The following is a 20842-nucleotide window of genomic DNA, read 5'->3' on the forward strand; positions in this document are numbered from 1 at the left end:
ATGTTCTGCCCCCCACTCTCCCCTCTCTCTCACCCCCCCCTCTCTCACCCCCCTCTCTCTCCCCCCCCTCCCCCCTCCCCCCATCCTCTCCCCCTTCCTCGCCCCTCCCCTCTCTCTCCTCCCTCTCCCCCCCCCTCCCCTGGCCTCTCTCCCCCTCCCCTTCCTCCCCCACCCCTCTCTCCCCTCCCCTCTCTGACCCATCTGCCCCCCCTCTCTCCCTCTCTCTCTCCCCCCTCTAACCCCCTCCCCCCCCTCTCTCTCCTCCCCCTCTCTCTGTCCCTGCCCCTCTCTCTGTCTCTGCCCCTCTTTCTGTATCTCTGCCCCTCTCTCCATCTATGCCCCCCTCTCTCTGTCCCTGCCCCCTCTCTCTATGCCCTCTCTCTACCCCCCCTCCCTCCCTCTCCCTCTCTAGAGTTGGGGGCTATGCGTGAGTGGATAGGGCGGGGATAGGGCAAGAGGAATCGAATTAATAATATTAATATAATATCAAGTGGGGTGGTTAGTGTGTGTGTGATGCTGCAGGCCACCGCCCCTCCCCCCCTCTACCCCCACTATCTCACCCCCCCTCTCTCTCCTCTCTCCCCCACTGTCCACCCCTCTCTCTTCCCCCCCTCTCTTCCCCCCCCTCTCTCTTCCCCCCCCCTCTCTCTTCCCCCCTCTCTCTTCCCCCCTCTCTCTTCCCCCCCCTCTCTCTCCCCCCCCTCTCTCCCCTCTCCCCTCTTCTCCCCTCCGCCTTCTCTTCCCCCTCCACTCCCCTTCCCCGGCCCTCTCTCCCCCCCTTTCCCCACCCCTCTCTTCCCCCTCTCTCCCCCCCTCTCTCTCTCCCCGCCTCCTCTCTCCCCCCCCTTCCCCCCTCCCCCCATAGAAACATAGAAAATAGGTGCTGGAGGAGGCCATTCGGCCCTTCGAGCCAGCATCGCCTTAATTGTGATCATGGCTGATTGTCCCCAATCAATAACCCGTGCCTGCCTTCTCCCCATATCCCTTGATTCCACTAGCCCCTAGAGCTCTATCTAACTCTCTTAAATCACTCCAGTGATTTGGCCTCCACTGCCCTCTGTGGCAGGGAATTCCACAAATTCACAACTCTCTGGGTGAAAGGTTTTTTTCTCACCTCAGTCTTAAATGGCCTCCCTTTTATTCTAAGACTGTGGACCCTGGTTCTGGACTCACCCAACCTTGGGTACATTTTTCCTGCATCTAGCTTGTCCAGTCCTTTTATAATTTTATATGTTTCTATATGAACCACCCCCTCATCCTTCTAAACTCCAGTGAATACAAGCCTAGTCTTTTCAATCTTCCCTCATATGAAAGTCCCGCCATCCCAGGGATCAATCTCGTGAACCTATGCTGCAGTACCTCAATCACAAGGATGTCCTCAAATTAGGAGACAAAAACTGTACACAATACTCCAGATGTGGTCTTACCAGAGCCCTATAGAACTACAGAAGAACCTCTTTACTCCGATTCTTAAATCCTCTTGTTATGAAGGCCAACATTCCATAGCTTTCTCCACTGCCTGCATGCCAACTTTCAGTGACCGGTGTACAAGGACACCCAGGTCTCGCTGTACCTCCCCCCTTACCTAACCCAACCCCATTGAGGTAATAATCTGCCCCCTTGCCGCCAAAGTGAATAGCCTCACATTTATCAATATAATACTGCATCTGCCACGCATCTGCCCACTCACTCAACCTGTCCAGGTCAACCTGCAACCTCTGAACATCCTCTTCACAGTTCACACTGCCACCCATCTTTGTGTCATCCGCAAACTTGCTAGTGTTGCTCCTAAGTCCCTCTTCCAAATCATAAATATATATGGTAAACAGTTGCGGCCCCAGCACCGAGCCTTGCGGCACTCCACTCGCCACTGCCTGCCATTCTGAAAAGGACCCGTTCACTCCTCCTCTTTGTTTCCTGTCTGTCAACAAATTTTCTATCCACGTCAACACCCTACCCCAATACCATATGCTTCCCCCACTCTTCCCCCCCTCTCGCCCCCCCCCCTCTCTCCTCCCCCACCCCCTCTCTCACACCCTCTCTCTCCCCCCTCTCTTCCCATCTCCCCTCCCGCCTCTCTCTCCCCCCCACTTTTCCACCCCCTCTCTCCCCCTTCGCTCCCTCCCTCGCTCCCCTCTCCCCTCTCCCGGGTGAGGATGGGGTAAAAGTAGCGAATGAATAATATTAATATAATATCAAGTGGGGTGGTTAGTGTGTATGTGTGTGTGTGTGTGTGTGTGTGATGCTCCAACCGTGCGTTGATTCTAGTAAATTATAAAAGGCAGACATCATACTTTGGGCGTTCTGCATTACAGAATATTGGAGCCTCCCCTTGAGTTATCATAGAGTCCAGACCATAGAACTGGGCCCTTCAGCCCAACATGCCTATGCTGCCCATCATCACAATTTATCCAAATCCCACTTTGCTGTACTAATTCCATATCCCTTTATAATTTGCTCATTCACGTTTCTATCCAAACGCCTCTTAATGTTGTCACTAATTTTGCCTTTGCGACTTCCTCGAGCAGCTTTTTTCCCAGACAGCTTCTACTCTCCATGCGCAAGATAAAACATTTAGATCTCATTTAAATCACCTCCCTCTCGCCTTAGACATATGCCTTGTAGTAGTAGACAGTCAAAGGAAACAGACTCCAGTTATCTACCCTATGTCTTTTGTGTTGATATTCCCCTTAATGCCTTTAATCCAGGTCAAACAGACTCAGCCTATTCAACCTCTCTTTATAACTCAAGCATTCCAAGCCCAGCACCGTCTCTAGCTTGTGACATCTTTCCCGTAATGCAGTGACCAGAACTGCACAGGATACTCTAGGTGTAGCTGACCAGCAACTCTAACATGATGTCCCAACTCTTGAAGGGAAGCAGAGATAATGTTTCAGGTCGAACGCCCTTTGTCAGAACTGTAAATAAGACACAAGTAGCATGTTAAGCTGCAGGGAAGGTGAGGGAGAGGGATATTTCACAAAGGGTGAAACCCAGGGGACAATGGGGATAAACTGTAAACAAGATTATCTGGCCACTGAGTGACCGGGAGCAGTTCGAGAGTGATAACATAGACAAAGAAATGTAGCAGCTATGAAATGTAGTGCAGAAAGGCATGAAGAAATGGATTAAACATTGGCTTCATGGGAGGAAGCAGAGGCTGATGGTGGAAGATAGACACAAAATGCTGGAGCAACTCAGCAACACAGGCAGCATCTCTGGAGAGAAGGAATGGGTGACATATTGGGTCAAGATCCTTCTTCAGACAGGTTCAGACTTCAGACAGGTTGTTTCTCGGCCTGGAGACCTGTGACTAATGGTGTGCCTCAGGGCAGGGCTGCCAACATTGCGTGAGAGTTGGGAGTGAGAAATTGTGAGAGACCAAGCGTGAGGGAGTATAGGGGAGGGAGGAGAGTGTCCCCCACACATTGGTACGGAACATTTGCATTTTTCAGCTTGAAATTGTGCAATATGGTGCATACTGTAGCGAGTCTTTTAACCAACACTTGAATGCAATATATATGCTTTAAATTTTAAATTGGATTGGAGCATTTTTGAAAGGGGGGAGGCTGTGCGATCACTGATCACTGGCCTTGGGGGCACCCGGTGAGGGAGTGGAGCAACCGAGTGGGGAGAGGGTGTGGAAGAAGGGTGTCACCCATATAACCATGTACAACCATATAACCATATAACAATTACAGCACGGAAACAGGCCATCTCGGCCCTACAAGTCCGTGCCGAACAACTTTTTTTCCCTTAGTCCCACCTGCCTGCACTCATACCATAACCCTCCATTCTCTTCTCATCCATATGCCTATCCAATTTTTTTTTAAATGATACCAACGAACCTGCCGCCACCACTTCCACTGGAAGCTCATTCCACACCGCTACCACTCTCTGAGTATAGAAGTTCCCCCTCATGTTACCCTTACCCTTCTGTCCCTTAATTCTGAAGTCATGTCCTCTTGTTTGAATCTTCCCTATTCTCAAAGGGAAAAGCTTTTCCACATCAACTCTGTCTATCCCTTTCATAATTTTAAAGACCTCTATCAAGTCCCCCCTTAACCTTCTGCGCTCCAGAGAATAAAGACCTAACTTATTCAACCTATCTCTGTAACTTAGTTGTTGAAACCCAGGCAACATTCTAGTAAATCTCCTCTGTACTCTCTCTATTTTGTTGTAATAGCCCTCCCAGGGTAGGAACTTTTTGAAATTTGAAGTTTGAAGTATTAAAATCATGTTTTAGTGCACTGTAGAAGTATGATTTCAATGTTCTTTGTATGAAGTATTTTTAAGAGGTAACTTTTTAAGGGGTAACTTTATCCACACAAAGGGTGATGGGTGTATGGAACAAGCTGCCAGAGGAGGTAGTTGAGGCAGGGACCATCCCAACATTTAAGAAAGAGTTAGACTGATACATGGATACGACAGGTTTGGAGGTATGGACCAAAAGCGGGTGGCGTAGCTGGGACATGTTGGCGGGTGTGGGCAAGTTGCACCGAAGGGCCTGTTTTCACACTGTATCACTATGACTACATTATACCTCCACCATGCATGAATGCTTCAAAATCAAGTGATCAAGTTTTATTGCCATATACTCAAGCATAGAAACATACAAAATAGGTGCAGGAATAGGCCATCGGCCCTTCAAGCCAGCACTGCCATTCAACATGATCATGGCTATTCATCTAAAATCAGTACCTCTTTCCTGTATTTTCCCCATATCCCTTGATGTCGTTAGCCCCAAGAACTAAATGTAACTCTCTCTTGAAAACGTCCAGTGAATTGGCCTGAACTGCCTTCTGTGGCAGAGAATTCCACAGATTCACAACTCTCTGCGTGAAGAAACTTTGTTCTCATCTCAGTCCTAACTGCCCCCCCCCCCCCCCTTTATTCTTAAACTGTGACCCCTGGTTCTGAGAGCCACCAACATCGGGAACATATTTCCTGCAGTTACAGTAAGTGAAAATCTAGCAGGCAAGCAGGATGCTTTCACCAACCACCCCCATTTGAAGTCCACTATCTTCCACCGTATCTACCCAGTGCTTGGTATTTACTTCCAGCAGCCACTGGTTGTCCTCCAGGATGCACCGAGCCGCAGCCTGGTCCATGCCGGTCACCTGGGCGAATTCGGCACAGAGACTCTCACGGCAGCGGCGCAACGCTTCGACGCCTCCGACGGCCCGGGACCTTTGCCCTGAGGCTGCTCCATGGCCGGAGCTGCAGTGAGCGACTCGCCAGCCCGGCAAACACTGGCCAGCCCGGCAAACACTCTCCAGCCCCGCTCCCCGTCCGCATCTGTCCCCGCCGCTGCTTCTGCTTCCAACACCCGCGGCCCATGCAGTTGATATGAGTTTTGAAATTTTCGTTGATCACAGAATTTCTCACAACAGAGCGAGAGAAATTTGTGATCAGCGTGAGAATTTGGTGAAATGCGTGATTCTCACGCTCAATGCATGGGAGTTGGCAGCCCTGCCTCTCTATCCCCCTCTCCCTCTCCCCCCTCTCTCTCCCCCCTCTCTCTCTCCCCCTCTCTCTCTCTCCTCTCTCTCCACCTCTCTTTCTCTCCCCTCTCTCTCTCCCTCCCACCTCTCTCTCATCCCTCTCTCTCTCCCCCTCTCTCTCTCCCCCTCTCTTCCGCTCTCTCTCCTCTCCCTCTCCCCCTCCTCTCTCTCCCCTCCCCCTCTCCCCTCCCCTCTCTCTCTCCCCTCTCTCCCCTCTCCCCTCTCTCTCTCCTCTCTTCCCTCTCCCCCTCTCACTCTCTCTCTACTCAATCCATCTCTCTCCCTCCCCACCCTCTCTCTCTCTCTCCACCGCTCCTATCTCCGTCCCCACTCTCTCTCTCTCCCTCTCTCTCTTCCCCCTCTCTCCCTACCACCTTCCTCTCTCTCCCCCCTCCTCCCTCTCTCCCCCCCCCCCCTCTCTCCCCCCTCTCTCTCTGCCTCTCTCCCTCCTCTACACTCTCTCTCTTCCCCCTCTCTCTCTCCCCCTCTTTTCCTCTCTCTCTCTCTCTCTCTCTCTCTCTCTCCCTCTATCCCCCCCCTCTCTCTCTTTCTCCCTCCCTCTCTATCTCTCCCTCTCTATCTCTCCCTCTCTCTCTCTCTCTCTCTCTCTGTCTCTCTCTTCCCCCCTCTCTCTCTCTCTCATCTATCTCCCTCTCTCCTAGTTCTCCCTCCCACCTCACTCTCCACTGGCTCTCTCTCCCCTCTCTCTTTCTCCTCTGTCTCTCTATCTCCTCTTTCTCTTTGCTCCCCCCCCCCTCTCTCTCTCTCTTTCCCCCTCTCTCTCTTTTTTACCACCCCTCTCTCTTCCCCCTCTCTCTCCCCATTCTCTCCTACCCTCGCCTCCCTCTCCACCCCCTGTTTCTTCCCTCTCACCCCTCTCTCTCTTCCCTCTCTCTCTTCCCCCTCTCCCACCTCACTCTCCCCCCTCTCTCCCCCATACCCCTCTCTCCCCCCCCCCCCCCTCCCTCTTCTCTCTCTCCATTCACTCCCCCTCTGCCTCTCCCCCTTTGAGGACTACCCAGAGGGATCTAGGAGTACAGGTGCATGTTTCCTTGAAGGTGGAGTTGCAGGAAGATAGGGTGGTCAAAAAGGCTTTTGGTACATTAGTGTTCATCACTCAGAGTATTGAAGATAGAAGTTGCAGTTGCATAAGACATTGGTGAGACCGCATTTAAAGCAGTTTAGGTGTTCTGTTCTGGGCACCAAGTTATAGAAAATATGTCAAGCTGGAAAGGGTACAGAGAAGATTTATGTGAATGTTGCCAGGTCTAGAGGGTCTGAGTTATAGGGAGAGGTTGAGTAAACTGGGACTCCATTCCTTGGAGCGCAAGAGAATTCTCTGTCTGACTTTTATAATTTACTAGAATCAAAGCACGGTTGGAGCATCACACACACACACTAACCACCCCACTTGATATTATATTAATATTATTCATTCGCTACTTTTACCCCATCCCCACCCGGGCAAGGGGAGAGGGGAGCGAGGGAGGGAGCGAAGGGGGAGAGAATTCTCTTGCGCTCCAAGGAATGGAGTCCCAGTTTACTCAACCTCTCCCTATAACTCAGACCCTCTAGACCTGGCAACATTCACATAAATCTTCTCTGTACCCTTTCCAGCTTGACATATTTTCTATAACTTGGTGCCCAGAACAGAACACCTAAACTGCTTTAAATGCGGTCTCACCAATGTCTTATGCAACTGCAACTTCTATCTTCAATACTCTGAGTGATGAACACTAATGTACCAAAAGCCTTTATGACCACCCTATCTTCCTGCAACTCCACCTTCAAGGAAACATGCACCTGCACTCCTAGATCCCTCTGGGTAGTCCTCAAGGGGGAGAGACAGAGGGGGAGTGAATGGAGAGAGAGAAGAGGGAGGGGGGGGGAGAGAGAGGTATGGGGGAGAGAGGGGGGAGAGTGAGGTGGGAGAGGGGGAAGAGAGGGTGACCTTATGGAGGTGTATAAAATCATGAGAGGAATAGATCGGGTAGATGTTCATAGTCTCTTGCCCAGCTATGTGGATCGAAGGTCAGAGGACATAGGTTTAAGGTGAAGGGGAAAACATTTAAAGGTTGAGGGGTAACTTTTTCACACAATGGTGTTTACGTGGGTGACCCTACTCTTATGTCAGAACCCTTCTTCAGGCTGAAAGTGGGGGTGGGGTGGGGAGGGGAGGGGTGGTAAATAGTTTACTCCCTTTACCCCTCCCCCATCTTGAAGAAGGGTCTAGACCGGAAATGTCACCTATTCCTTTTCTCCAGAGAAGCTGTCTGAGTCTTCAGTTACTCCAGTATTGTATCATAGTCACAGAGTGAAACGGGTCCTTCGGCCCAATTTGCCTTCACGCCAACATGTCCCAGTTACACTAGTTCCACCAAACCTGTTCTATCCATGTACCTTTCTAACTGTTTCTTAAATGTTGGGATAGTCCCAGCTACAACTACCTCCTCTGGTGGCTTGTTTCATACACCCACTGCCCTTTGTGTGAAAAAGTTACCCCTCAGATTCTTATGAAATCTTTTCCCCTTTACCCTAAACCTATGTCCTCTGGTCCTCGATTCCCGTACTCTGGGCAAGAGACTGTGCATCTATCCAATCTATTCCTCTCATGATTTTATACACCTCAATAAGATCACCCCTCACCCTCCAAGGAATAGAGACCCAGCCTACTCAACCTCTCCCGATAGCTCAGACCCTCCAGCCTTGGCAATGTCCTTCTCTGTACCCTTTCCAGCTTGACAACATTTTTTCTATAACATGGTGCCCAGAACTGAACACAGGTACTTTAATATACTATGGTAGTCTAAATGCGGCCTCATCAATGTCTTATACAACTGCAACATGACCTCCCAACCTCTATACTCAATACTCTGACTGATGAAGGCCAATGTGCTAAACGCCTTTTTGACCACTATCTATAGGTGACTCCACCATCAAGGACCCATGAACCTGCACTCTTAGATCCCTCTGCTCTACCATTCACTGTGTAGGTCCTGCCCATGTTAGAATTCCCAAAATGCAACACATCACATTCTCTCACATTCCATCCACCTCAGCCCACCTGGCCAATTGATCACGATCTTGCTGCAATTGTTGACAATATCTTCACTATATGCAAAACCACCCACTGTTGTATTATATGCAAACACTGTTCTTGCCATGTATGCTCTCATCCAAATCATTGCAATAGATGCCTGAGGCACACTTTTGGATCATTTGCAAATTTGGTCTCTAGCTTTGATGTAAATCAGCATAGAAACATAGAAATTAGGTGCAGGAGTAGGCCATTCGGCCCTTCGAGCCTGCACCGCCATTCAATATGATCATGGCTGATCATCCAACTCAGTATCCCGTACCTGCCTTCTCTCCATACCCCCTGATCCCCTTAGCCACAAGGGCCACATCTAACTCCCTCTTAAATATAGCCAATGAACTGGCCTCAACTACCCTCTGTGGCAGAGAGAGTTCCAGAGATTCACCACTCTCTGTGTGAAAAAAGTTCTTCTCATCTCGGTTTTAAAGGATTTTCCCCTTAACCTTAAGCTGTGACCCCTTGTCCTGGACTTCCCCAACATCGGGAGCAATCTTCCTGCATCTAGCCTGTCCAACCCCTTAAGAATTTCGTAAGTTTCTATAAGATCCCCTGTCAATCTTCTAAATTCTAGAGAGTATAAACCAAGCATCTGCAGTTCCTTCCCACACATTAGATTATACAGGGTTTGACAGGCTAGATGTAGGAACAATGCCTTTTCTGTCTAATGAGTCTAAAACCAGGCAGCATCATGAAGGATTTGCCTTCTTAGGACTGAAATGGAGAGAACTCTCCATGCAGAGGGTGATGAACCTTTGCAATTCTGGAGCCTGGAGGGCTGTGAAGATTTGGTTGTTGATTCACCAAAACGTATTGATTGATTCATGAGAATCATGGAATATGGAGATTGTGCAGAAAATGGCACTCGTTTCAGTCTTTCATGGCCTGATGGATTTCCTGGCTGCTAACCATTTTAAATAACCTTCCTGTTCCTCTACTGACCTTTCTGTCCTGGGTTTCCTACATTGCCATAGTGACGACACAGACACAGACACATGCAACCTGGAGGAACACTACCTCATATTCCGTTTGGATAGCATATGAATATTGAATAGTCCAATGTTTGGTAACTAACAACTCCAGCCCCCCCTCCCCCCCCCCCCATCCTTTCTCCCCCTCTCTTCCCTGTGCCCCTCCTGGATGTCCACCTATTGCTCCCATTATCCCACCTCCCCTTCCCCTTCCCCTTGTCCCCTTGTCCCCTTCCACCTTAATCCCTTCTCTGGCTTCGCGTTTCACACTTCTTGCCTTTTCTCAAGCCTTTTGTCTTCTTATCATCTCTGGCCTTTATCACTCATCTACCTATTGAACCCCCTTCACCTGCACCCACCTTTCACTTGCCCAGCTTTGTCCCACCCACACCTCTCTTCCAGCTTTCTCTGCCCTGCTACAATCAATCTGAAGGAGGGTTACGAGGGAAAAGGTCACCAATCCGTGTCCTCCAGAGATGCTGCCGGACCAGCTGAGTTACTCCAACACGTTGTGTTTTTGTTTGTAAACACACACCTGCAGTTCCTTTTGTCCACCACATATGATCTTGATGATAGGTGGAGCAGTCTCAAAGGATCAGATAGTTTCTCCTGCTCCTAGTTCTTTGATTCTCAGCATGATGTCCTGATTCCATCGCAGTTTAGGCACCAGTATGCATCTGCCCCTCACTCGAAAAGACTGGAGTTGCAAATTATCACGTTATAAATTATTATTTTAAATCTGGTCACATCAGCTTCCTGTGTATTTCAGGATCTTCCAGCCTTTTTTCAATATTTCCAATGTTGAATGTCGAGATGATGTTTCCACTAGTGGGAAAGTCTAGGACTAGAGGTCATAGTATCAGAATTAAAGGACGTTCTTTTAGGAAGGAGATGACAAGGAATTTCTTTAGTCACAGGGTGGTGAATTGTGGGATTGTTTGTCACAGAAGGATGAGGAGGCCATGTTGGTGGATATTTTTAAGGCAGAGATACATAGATTCTTGATTAGTACGGGTGCCAGAGGTTATGGGGAGAAGGCTAAAGTATAGATCAGCCATGATCTATCTGGCAGAATAGACGATGGGCCGAATGGCCTAATTCTTCTCCTATCACTTATGATCTTATGACTTTTAATAGGACAGAAAGTTCAAAAGGGAACAGCAGTCTAAGGTCAGGCAAAATGGGGACAGATTTGTGATGGGTACTGAACTAAAGATGTTATGCAGTGCATTCAGAAAGTATTCAGATCCCTCCACTTTTTTCATATTTTGTTACTTTGCAGCATTATTCTAAAATTGATTCAATTCTTTTGTTTTATCATCAATCTACACACCGTACCCCATGATAAAAAAAAGTGAAAATGGGTGTTTAAAGATTTTTGCATGGTAATTAAAAAGAAAAAACGGAACTATCACATTTACATAAGCATTCAGACCCTTTACTCAGTACTTTCTTGAGGCACCTTTGGCAGCGATTACAGCCTCAAGTCTCCTTGGGTATGATGCTACAAGTTTTGCACACCTGTATTTGGGTAATTTCTCCCATTCTTCTCTGCAGATCCTCTCAAGCTCTGTCAGGTTGTCTGGGGAGCGTCGATGCACAGCTATTTCCAGGTCCCTCCAGAGATGTTCGATTGGGACATGACTTCAGAATTAAGGGACAGAAGTTTAGGGGTAATATGAGGGGGAACTTCTTTACTCAGAGAGTGGTAGCGGTGTGGAATGAGCTTCCGGTGGAAGTGGTGGAGGCAGGTTCATTGGTATCATTTAAAAATAAATTGGATAGGCATATGGATGAGAAGAGAATGGAGGGTTATGGTATGAGTGCAGGCAGGTGGGACTAAGGGAAAAAAAGTTGTTCGACACGGACTTGTAGGGCCGAGATGGCCTGTTTCCGTGCTGTAATTTTTATATGGTTATATGGTTGTATGGGTTCAAGTCTGGCTGGGTCACTCAAGGACATTCACAGACTTGTCACAAAGCCGCTCCTGCGTTGTCTTGGCTGTGTGGTTAGGGTCGTTGTCCTTTTCTGGTTGGCTCCCAGTGACTAGTGATGTTTCAAAGGGGTCACTGCAGGGTCCACCACGTTTCATGTTTTATATTAATGATTTGGATGATGGAATTGATAGCTTTGTGGCCAGGTTTGCAGATCCCTTTGAGAATAGGGAAGATTCAAACAAGAGGACATGACTTCAGAATTAAGGGACAGAAGTTTAGGGGTAATATGAGGGGGAACTTCTTTACGCAGAGAGTGGTGGCGGTGTGGAATGAGCTCCCAGTGGAAGTGGTGGAGGCAGGTTCATTGGTATCATTTAAAAATAAATTGGATAGGCATATGGATGAGAAGGGAATGGAGGGTTATGGTACGAGTGCAGGCAGGTGGGACTAAGGGGAAAAAAATTTTGTTCGGCATGGACTTGTAGGGCCGAGATGGCCTGTTTCCGTGCTGTAATTGTTATATGGTTATATGGTTATATTATACGAAGATAGGTGGAGGGGCAAGTAGTGTTGAGGAAGCAGGGTGTCTGCAGAAGGATTTGAACAGGTTGGGAGAGTGGCCACAGAGATGGCAGATGGACTACAGATGGCAAAATGTGCGGTCTTGTTCTTTAGTGGTAGGAATAAGGACATAGACTATTTTCTAAATGGGGAGAAGATTGAGAAATCGGAGCTGCAAAGGGACTGGGAGTGCTGGTGCTGGATTCTCAAAAGGTTAATTTGCAGGTTGAATGAGTAGTAAGGACGGCAAACGCAATGTTAGCAATTATTTTGAGAGGACTAGAATATGGTTCAATGCCCCTTCATTGTCACGTGTACCATTTAAGGTACAGTGAAATTTGATTTACTGTACAATCATTCCAGAAAAAGGCAACTAACTACATCAAAGTTAACATAAACATCCACCACAGCGGCTCCCCCACATTCCCCACTGTGATGGAAAGCAATAAAGTCTTATCTTCTTTCCTCCTTATTCTCCCGTGGACGGGGCAGTTGAACCATCCGCATTCGGGGCGATCAATGCTCCTGCAGCCGGCGATCAAAACTCCCGCCTTGGGGCGATCGAAACTCCCGCCTTGGGGCGATCGAAACTCCCACGTTGGGGTGATCGAAATTCCCGTGGGGCGAGCGGGGCGACCAATGCTCCCAACGTCGATCCCCAGCAAGTGGACGCCAGCTCCTCGATGTTAGGCCGATACGGGAAAAAAATCCCATCTCCGTCGAGGAAAGAGATTAAAAAAAGTTTCCACCAACCCACCCCGACATAACACAAAGCTAAAGATGCACTAAAACATACATTTCACAACAAAGAAAGAAAAGGACGAGACAGACTGTTGGCGAGGCTGCCATTGAACGGCGCCACCCGGTGGTATAAAACCAGGGATGTAATGCCGAGGGATGTAAGGCCGTATTTGGAATATTGTGAGCCGTTTTGGGTCCATATTTGAGGAAGGATGCGCTGGCACAGGACAGGGTCCAGTGGAGGTTTACGAGAATGATCTCAAGGATGCTTGGGTTAACGTATGATGAGGATTTGCGGTTGGCGGCACGACTCACGTTGCAGCGGCCCCTGCAGCCTGTCTGTCTTTTTTTATTTTTTTTGTCCAGTTGAATATAGTTTGTTGTGTTCTTTTAATTGAATTGTTTGTGTGTCTTGTAGAAATTGTTTCTTTTTGGATGGCTGTAGAAACCGAGTTTTGTTTGAGCCTCATTGAGGTTCAAATGACAATGAATAAATATTGTATATTGTATTGTATTGTGCATTGTATTATATATTGATGGCACTGAACCTGTACTAACTAGAGTTTAAGAAGGAACTGCAGATGCTGGAAAATGAAAGGTACACAAAAATGCTGGAGAAACTCAGCGGGTGAGGCAGCATCTACAGAGCGAAGGAAAAAGGCAACGTTTCGAGCCAAAACCCTTTTTCAGTCTGAAGACGGGTCTCGACCCGAAACGTTACCCATTTCCTTCGCTCCATAGATGCTGCCTCACCCGCTGAGTTTCTCCAGCATTTTTGTCTCACACTAGTTTAAAAGGTTGAGTGGGATCTCATTGAAACTTACCGAATAATGAAAGGCCTGGATAGAGTGAATGTGGAGAGGATGTTGCCACTAGTGAAAGTCAAGGATCAGAACACACACTCAGAATAAAAGGACGTACCTTTAGAAAGGAGATGAGGATGAATTTCTTTAGCCAGAGGGTGGTGAATCTGTGGAATTAATTGCCACAGAGAGCGTGGAGGCCCAGTCTTTCTGTATTTTTAAAGTGGCGTTTGATAGATTCTTGATTAGTAAAGATGTGAAAAATGACAGGGAGAAAGTAGGGGAATGGTGCTGAGATTGAAAGATAGATCAGCCATGATTGAATAGCGGAGTAGACTCGATAGGCTGAATATCCTAAGACATATGAACTTATAATTCCCTGAAAATGGCAACAAAGATGGATAAGATTGTGAAGATGTCATGTGGTATGCTTGCATCTGGCCATAGCATATAAAGGCTGCACTCGGAGTATTGTGCACAGATCTGATCACTCTAGAAAGGATGTTGTTGAACTGGAATGAACGGACAAGAGATTCACCAGGATGTTGCCAGGATGATGAGACATCAGATGCAGGGAGGGATTGGATAGATGGGGTTTGATTTCCCAGGAGCGAGGGAGGGCGATAAAAGTATATAAAATGTATGGGGTAGATGGGTAAAAATGTTTTATCAGCATGGATATGGGCCTGGTTATGCACTGTAATCTCCAGGACAGTTTTGGTGTTTGCAAGGAGATGCGTTAGTTTGGTTATTTTTATGCATTGCTGCAGTGACTTCTCCTGTAATACCCTAATCATATACCTAATCCCAGTGGAAAAGGTACATCTGATTTGTTGATGAGAGCAAGCAGCGATTACCCAGCTAACTGGAGATTTCTCTTCTTTTATTTTGCAGTCTTCTGAACTGACCCCTGTCTGTTCACCTGCAACTGATTCAGAAAATGGGCCGATCAGAACCTGTGGAGTGTGTCTATTCAGAACAGGGAATGAACTAAATGCAAGTACAAACTATTCTGAACGGCTATTTGTTGCTGTATTGAAGCATGGGACAGTTCGCTAAATTTGAATGGACACAGGTCATTGAGCGGGTTTACATAATATTCTCCATGTGTGCGTGGATTGTCAGCACCAAATGAGTTTGCTTTGAGAATTTGTTCTTTCCTCGATATACCTTTATCTTATCAGCTTTCAAATAACTGGATAAGGGAATTCAAGGTAAAGATATAGATATATATATGCCATTTATTGTCACTATACATGTACAATGAAATTAAAAGCTGCTCATACTCAGTGCATACATATAATTTAGTACAAAAAACAAGAAACAGAAAAACAAAAACGGAAGGGAGAAGGGGGGGGGGGATAGGTGCACAATTCTGCGGCGCTATATACATATATACAGATGGAAGACCGGGTGTTGGGCTGTGAAGTCAGTGCATGTGTGAATTTGAATTAAGAGTAGTTATAATTTTCAGAAAGCAACTATTCCTGAGTCTATTTGTCCTGGATTTGATGCACCTATAGCGCCTTCCAGAGGGCAGCAGGCCAAAGGAACCACTAGGAAGTAGCGACCACTGCATCATAAATTTTAATTTGAATGCAATTTGAGAAGGAGAAGGTGAAATCAGATGTGTCAGTATTACAACTGAGCAAAGGGGACCACATAGGCATGAGGGAGGAGCTGGCCAAAGTTGACTGTAAAGGGACCCTAGCAGGGATGACAGTGAAACAGCAATGGCAGGAATTTCGGGGAATAATTCGGAAGATGCAGGATTTTTTCATTCCAAAAAGGAAGAAAGAGAAAGAGGTGACTGTGGCTGACAAGAAAAACAAGGAAAATATACTAATATATAAATTGGATAGTTATATGGATGGGAAGGGAATGGAGGGTTATGGTCTGAGCGCAGGTATATGGGACTAGGGGAGATTATGTGTTCGGCACGGACTAGAAGGGTCAAGATGGCCTGTTTCCGTGCTGTAATTGTTATATGGTTATATGGTTATACATTTGCAAGAGAAGACATATAACATTGCAAAGAGTAGTGGGAAGCCAGAAGATTGCGAAGCTTTTAAAGAACAACAGGAGGTAGCTAAAAAGGCAATAGGGGGAGAAAAGATGAAATATGAAGGTAAGCAAGCTAATAATAGAAATGAGGATAGCAAGTTTCTTTAGTTATATAAAGAGTAAGAAAGAGGCAGGAGTGGGCATTGGACCATTGGAAAATGATGCAGGAGTAGCAATATAATGAGGAATAAAGAAATGGCAGAGGAGTTGAATAACTTTTTTTGCATCAATCTTCACAGTGGAAGATGCCAGCAACATGCCTGAAATTCAAGAGAGTCGGGATGGAAGTTAGTGGAGTGGCTATTACCAGGGAGATGGTGCTTGGGAAGCTGAAAGGGCTGAAGGTGGATGTCCCCTGGACCACATGGACTGCAACCTATGGTTCTGAAAGAGGTGGCTTTGGATATTGTGGATGCATTGATAGTGATATTTCAAGAATCACTAGTCAGGAGTGGTTCCAGATGATTGGAAATTGTCAATATTACCCCACTGCACAAGAAGGGAGCAAAACAGAACAGAGGGAACTCTAGGCCGGTTAGTCTGGCTTTGGTGGTTGGTAAGATTTTAGATTCCATTATAAAGGATGAGGTTACAGAGTTCATGATAAAATAGGCCAGTCAGCATGACTTTGTGAAGGGGAGATCTTGCCTGACAAATTTGCTGGAATTCTTTGAAGAAGTAAATAGCAGGACAGACAAAGGAGAGTCAGTAGATGTTGTGTACCTAGATTTTCAGAAAGCCTTTGATAAGTTGCCACTGGAGGCTGCTGAGGAACATGAGAGCCCATGGTATCAAAGGACAGATACTGGCATGGATATCAGGTTGGCTGAATGGCTGAAAGGCAAAGAGTGGCAATAAAGGGGGCTTTTACTGGTTTGCTGCCAGTGACTAGCGGAGTTCCGCAGGGCTCGTTGCTGGAGCCACTGCTCTTCACGTTGTACATTAATGATTTGGATGAGGGGATTGAAGGCTTTGTGGCCAAGTTTGCGGATGATACGTAAGTAGGTGGAGGGGCAGGGAGTGTAGAGAAAGCAGGAACTCTGCAGAAGATCTTGGATAGGTTGGGAGAGTGGGCAGATGGAATATAGTGTAGCAAAGTGTGGAATCATGCATTTTGGTAGTAGGAATAAAGGTGTAGATGATTTTCTAAATGGGGAGAGAATCCAGAAATCGGAGTTACAAAAGGACTTGGGAGCTGGTGCAGTATTCCCAAAAAGTTAATCTGGAAGTCGAATAAGTTGTAAAGAAAGCAAACGCAATGCTAATTTATTTTGAGAGGGCTTGTATACAAAAACAGGGATGTAATGCTAAGGCTCTATAAGGCGTAGGTCAGACCGCATTTGGAATATTGCGAGCAATTTTGGGCACCATATCTGAGGAAGGATGTGCTGGCTCTGGAGAGGGTTCAGAGGTAGTTTACAAGAATGAGTAGCTTAACCTATGACAAGTGTTTGATGGCACTGGGCCTGTACTTGCTGGAGTTTAGAAGTACGAGGGGTGGCCTCATTGAAACGTACAGAATAATGAAAGGCTTGGATGAGGAGAGGATGCTTTTACTAGACAATAGACAATAGGTGCAGGAGCAGGCCATTCGGCCCTTCGAGCCAGCACCGCCATTCAATCTACTCCGTTCAGTACCCCAATCAGTACTCCGTTCCTGCCTTCTCCCCATATCCCCTGACTCAGCTATCTTTAGAGCTACATCTAGCTCTCGCTTGAAAGTATCCAGAGGCATCCACCGCCCACTGAGGCAGAGAAATCAACAGACTCACCACTGTCAGCGAGAAAATGTATTTCCTTGTCTCCATTCTAAATGGCTTAGCCCTTATTCTTAAACTGTGGCCCCTGGTTCTGGACTCCCCCAACATCGGGAACATGTTTCTTACCTCTAGCGTGTCAAACCATCAATAATCATATATGTTTCAATAAGATAATCTTTTTAAACGCCAGAGGATACAAGCCCAGCCGCTCCATTCTCTCAGCAAATGACAGTCCCGCTATTCCGGGAATTAACCTTGTAAACCTACGCTGCACTCCCTCAATAGCAAGAATGTTCTTCCTCAAATTAGGGGCCCAAAACTGTACACAATACATCACGTGTAGTCTCACTACGGCCCTGTACAACAGCAGAAGGACGTCTTTGCACCTATACTCAACTCCTCTTGTTATGAAGGCCAACATGCCATTCATGTTCTTCACTGCCTGCTGTACCTGCATGCTTACTTTCATTCACTGATGAACAAGGACCACAAGATCCCATTGTACTTCCCCTTTTCCCAGCTTGACACCATTTAGATAATGATCTGCCTTCCTACTTTTGCTACCAAAGTGGGTAACCTCACATTTATCCACATTAAACTGCATCTGCCATGCATCTGCCCACTTACCAAACCTGTCTAAGTCACCCTGCATTCTCACAGCATTCTCCTCACACTGCCATCCATCTTTGTGTCATCTGCAAATTTGCTAATGTTGCTTTGAATCACTTCATCTAAATCATTTATGTATATTGTAAATAGTTGCGGTTCCAGCACCGAGCCTTGCGGTACCCCACTAGTCACTGCCTGCCATTCTGAAAGGGACCCGTTAATCCCTACTCTTTGTTTCCTGTCTGCCAACCAATTTTATATCCATGTCAGCACTGTACCATGCGCCCTAATTTTGCCCACTAATCTCCTATGTGGGACCTTATCAAATGCTTTCTGAAAGTCCAAGTATACTACATCCACTGGCTCTCCCTTGTCCATTTTCCTAGTTGCATCCACAAAAAATTCCAGAAGATTAGTCAAGCATGATTTCCCCTTCGTAAATCCATGCTGACTCGGATCGATCCTGCTACTGCTATCCAAATGTGCCGCTATTTCATCTTATATTATTGACTCCAGCATCTTCCCCACCTCCAATGTCAGGCTAACTGGTCTATAATTCCCTGTGTTCTCTCTCACGCCTTTCTTAAAAAGCGGGATTACATTAGCTACCCTCCAATCCACAGGAACTGATCCTGAGTCTATAGAACATTGGAAAATGATCACCAATGCATCCACGATTTCTAGATTTCTAGAGCCACTTCCTTAAGTACTCTGGGATGCAGACCATCAGACACTGGGGATTTATCAGCCTTCAGTCACATCAGTCTACCCAACAACATTTCCTTCCTAATGTGATTTTCCTTCAGTTCCTCCATCACCCCAGATCCTCTGGCCGTTAGTGTATCAGAAAGATTGTTTGTGTCCTCCACTCGTGGGAGAGTCTTATATGTTTGGATGTAACAATAAGCTACATCCAAACTTCTTCTGACTCGTACACTATAATCTTCATCGAACTACAGCTTATCGCTTTAATCGTTAGAAAACTCCTCGTGTCTCCGTTACACTTTGCATGGGCAAGGGTAAACCTTCTCCATGCTGGTCCCAAAGTAAACCAAACACTAAGCTTCTGCGCGAGAAACCTAACTCAAAACATGCCTTAAAATACGTCCTAAATCCCACCCACAATATAACGGCCAGTCTAAAATTTAAAGACACATGCCATAATTAATGACACACAAAACAAGCCAAATGGCCACTACAGATGTGCTCTATTAATACTCATATTAATGGGTGACACAGTGTTGCAGCGGTAGAGTTGCTGCCTTACAGCGCCAGAGACCCGGTTTCGATCCAGAATACGGATGCTTGTCTGTACAGAGTTTGTACGTTCTCTCCGTGACGGCGTGGGTTTTCTCCGGGTGCTCCAGTTTCCTCCCACACTCCAAAGACGTACTGGTTTGTAGGTTAATTGGCTTCAGTAAAAATTGTAAATTGTCCCTTGTGTGTAGTGTCGGGGATCTTTGGTCGGCGCGGATTCAGTGGGCTAAAGGGACTGATTGTGTACATATCTAAACTAAACTAAAGTAAAGAAAATGCTGCAGGTTTTGGAATGAATGGTTTAAAGTTTTCAATCTGTGGGGATTATTCTGAGAGTATATCCTGAGCAGAATTGTTTTACTTTTCTTTCTCTTTACAGGGCAAGGCAAATACAGTGCTTTACAACAGTTGTCACTATCACGCCAGCTGTGCTAACTTCTGGTTAAACTGCGTGGATTCCAATTTACCAGGTCTTATTGCAGCTGAAGAAAGATCTCAGACTTCGGAGCCTTGCTCTTCCTGTGCTGAATTGCCTGGTCATCAGTTGTGACGACTATTCTTCCTCCACCTCAATGACTGTGCACTCTATTTATTCTTGGAACCAAATTAATAATTTTGTCAAAAGCACTTTGTATTAAATACGAGAATACATTCAGTTATTTTGAAATAAATAATTGAATAAAAATGAGGTATTGGTGATTTTCTTTTCTGTCTAAAACAGTTGACAAAACTAGCAATCTATGAACAGTAGTAAATTGAGTAATCTTGGAGGGAAACTACACAAGTTGTGGTTATAGTTACACTCGAACTTGGCCAGGATATGAATTTAGTTTAGTCCAACACCATTTGGCCACGTTTACCCACCTTCATGGGATTTCTCTGCCCCAGTATTCATGAAGCATAGAACAGTACAGAAACAGGTGCTTTGTCCCAACAACATTACAGTATCTGCTTGCATGTGATATATATCTCTCTATTTTCTACATATCCATGTGTCTATCCCAAACTTATCGTATTTTTTGACTCTACCACCACCCATATTAGCCACCACCACTCACTACCTCTGTGTAAATTACAAACATATTCCCTTTGCCCCTCTCACCTTAAAGCTATGCCTTCCGATATTTGATTTTTCCACCCTGGGAATAAAGTTCTGACTGTCCACCCTATCTATATCTCTCATCATTTTATATACGTCTATCAGGAGTCCCCTCAACCTCCAGGATTCCAGAGAAAACAAACCAAATCTGTCCGACCTCTCACTGTAGCTAAATCCAGGCATCATTCTGGTAAACCTTCTCTTTACCTTTTCAAAAGCCTCCATGTCCTTCCCGTAATGGGGCCACCAGAACTGCGTGCAATACTCCAAATGCCACCATGCTACAGCATGACTCAGTGCCCCGACCAATGAAGGCAAGATTACCTAATGCCTTCTTCACCATTCAATCTACTTGTGTTGCCACTTTCAAGGTGTTATGGACTTAGACTCCAAGATCCCTTGATACATCAATCCTGCTAGGTGTCACACCATTAACTGTACA

General features: G+C 46.4%; 1 protein-coding gene across 5 annotated transcripts in view; it reads left to right on the forward strand.

The window, feature by feature from the left end:
- LOC129709288 (synergin gamma-like) overlaps positions 1-19986 on the forward strand; it is a 51825-nt gene extending 31839 nt beyond the window's left edge. For 4 of the 5 annotated variants that reach the window (XM_055655557.1, XM_055655561.1, XM_055655560.1 and 1 more), the window contains 3 exons: positions 14506-14607; positions 15915-16068; positions 19681-19986. In XM_055655557.1, coding sequence (XP_055511532.1) covers positions 14506-14607; positions 15915-16068; positions 19681-19736 — 312 coding nt within the window. In that variant the 3' untranslated portion in view covers positions 19737-19986. The remainder of the gene's footprint in view (positions 1-14505; positions 14608-15914; positions 16069-19680) is intronic. The other variant, XM_055655558.1, reaches the window with a different exon arrangement.
- The last annotated feature ends 856 nt before the right edge of the window (positions 19987-20842 follow it).

Source organism: Leucoraja erinacea, chromosome 25, assembly GCF_028641065.1.
Source record: "Leucoraja erinacea ecotype New England chromosome 25, Leri_hhj_1, whole genome shotgun sequence".
NCBI classification, from domain to species: domain Eukaryota; kingdom Metazoa; phylum Chordata; class Chondrichthyes; order Rajiformes; family Rajidae; genus Leucoraja; species Leucoraja erinaceus.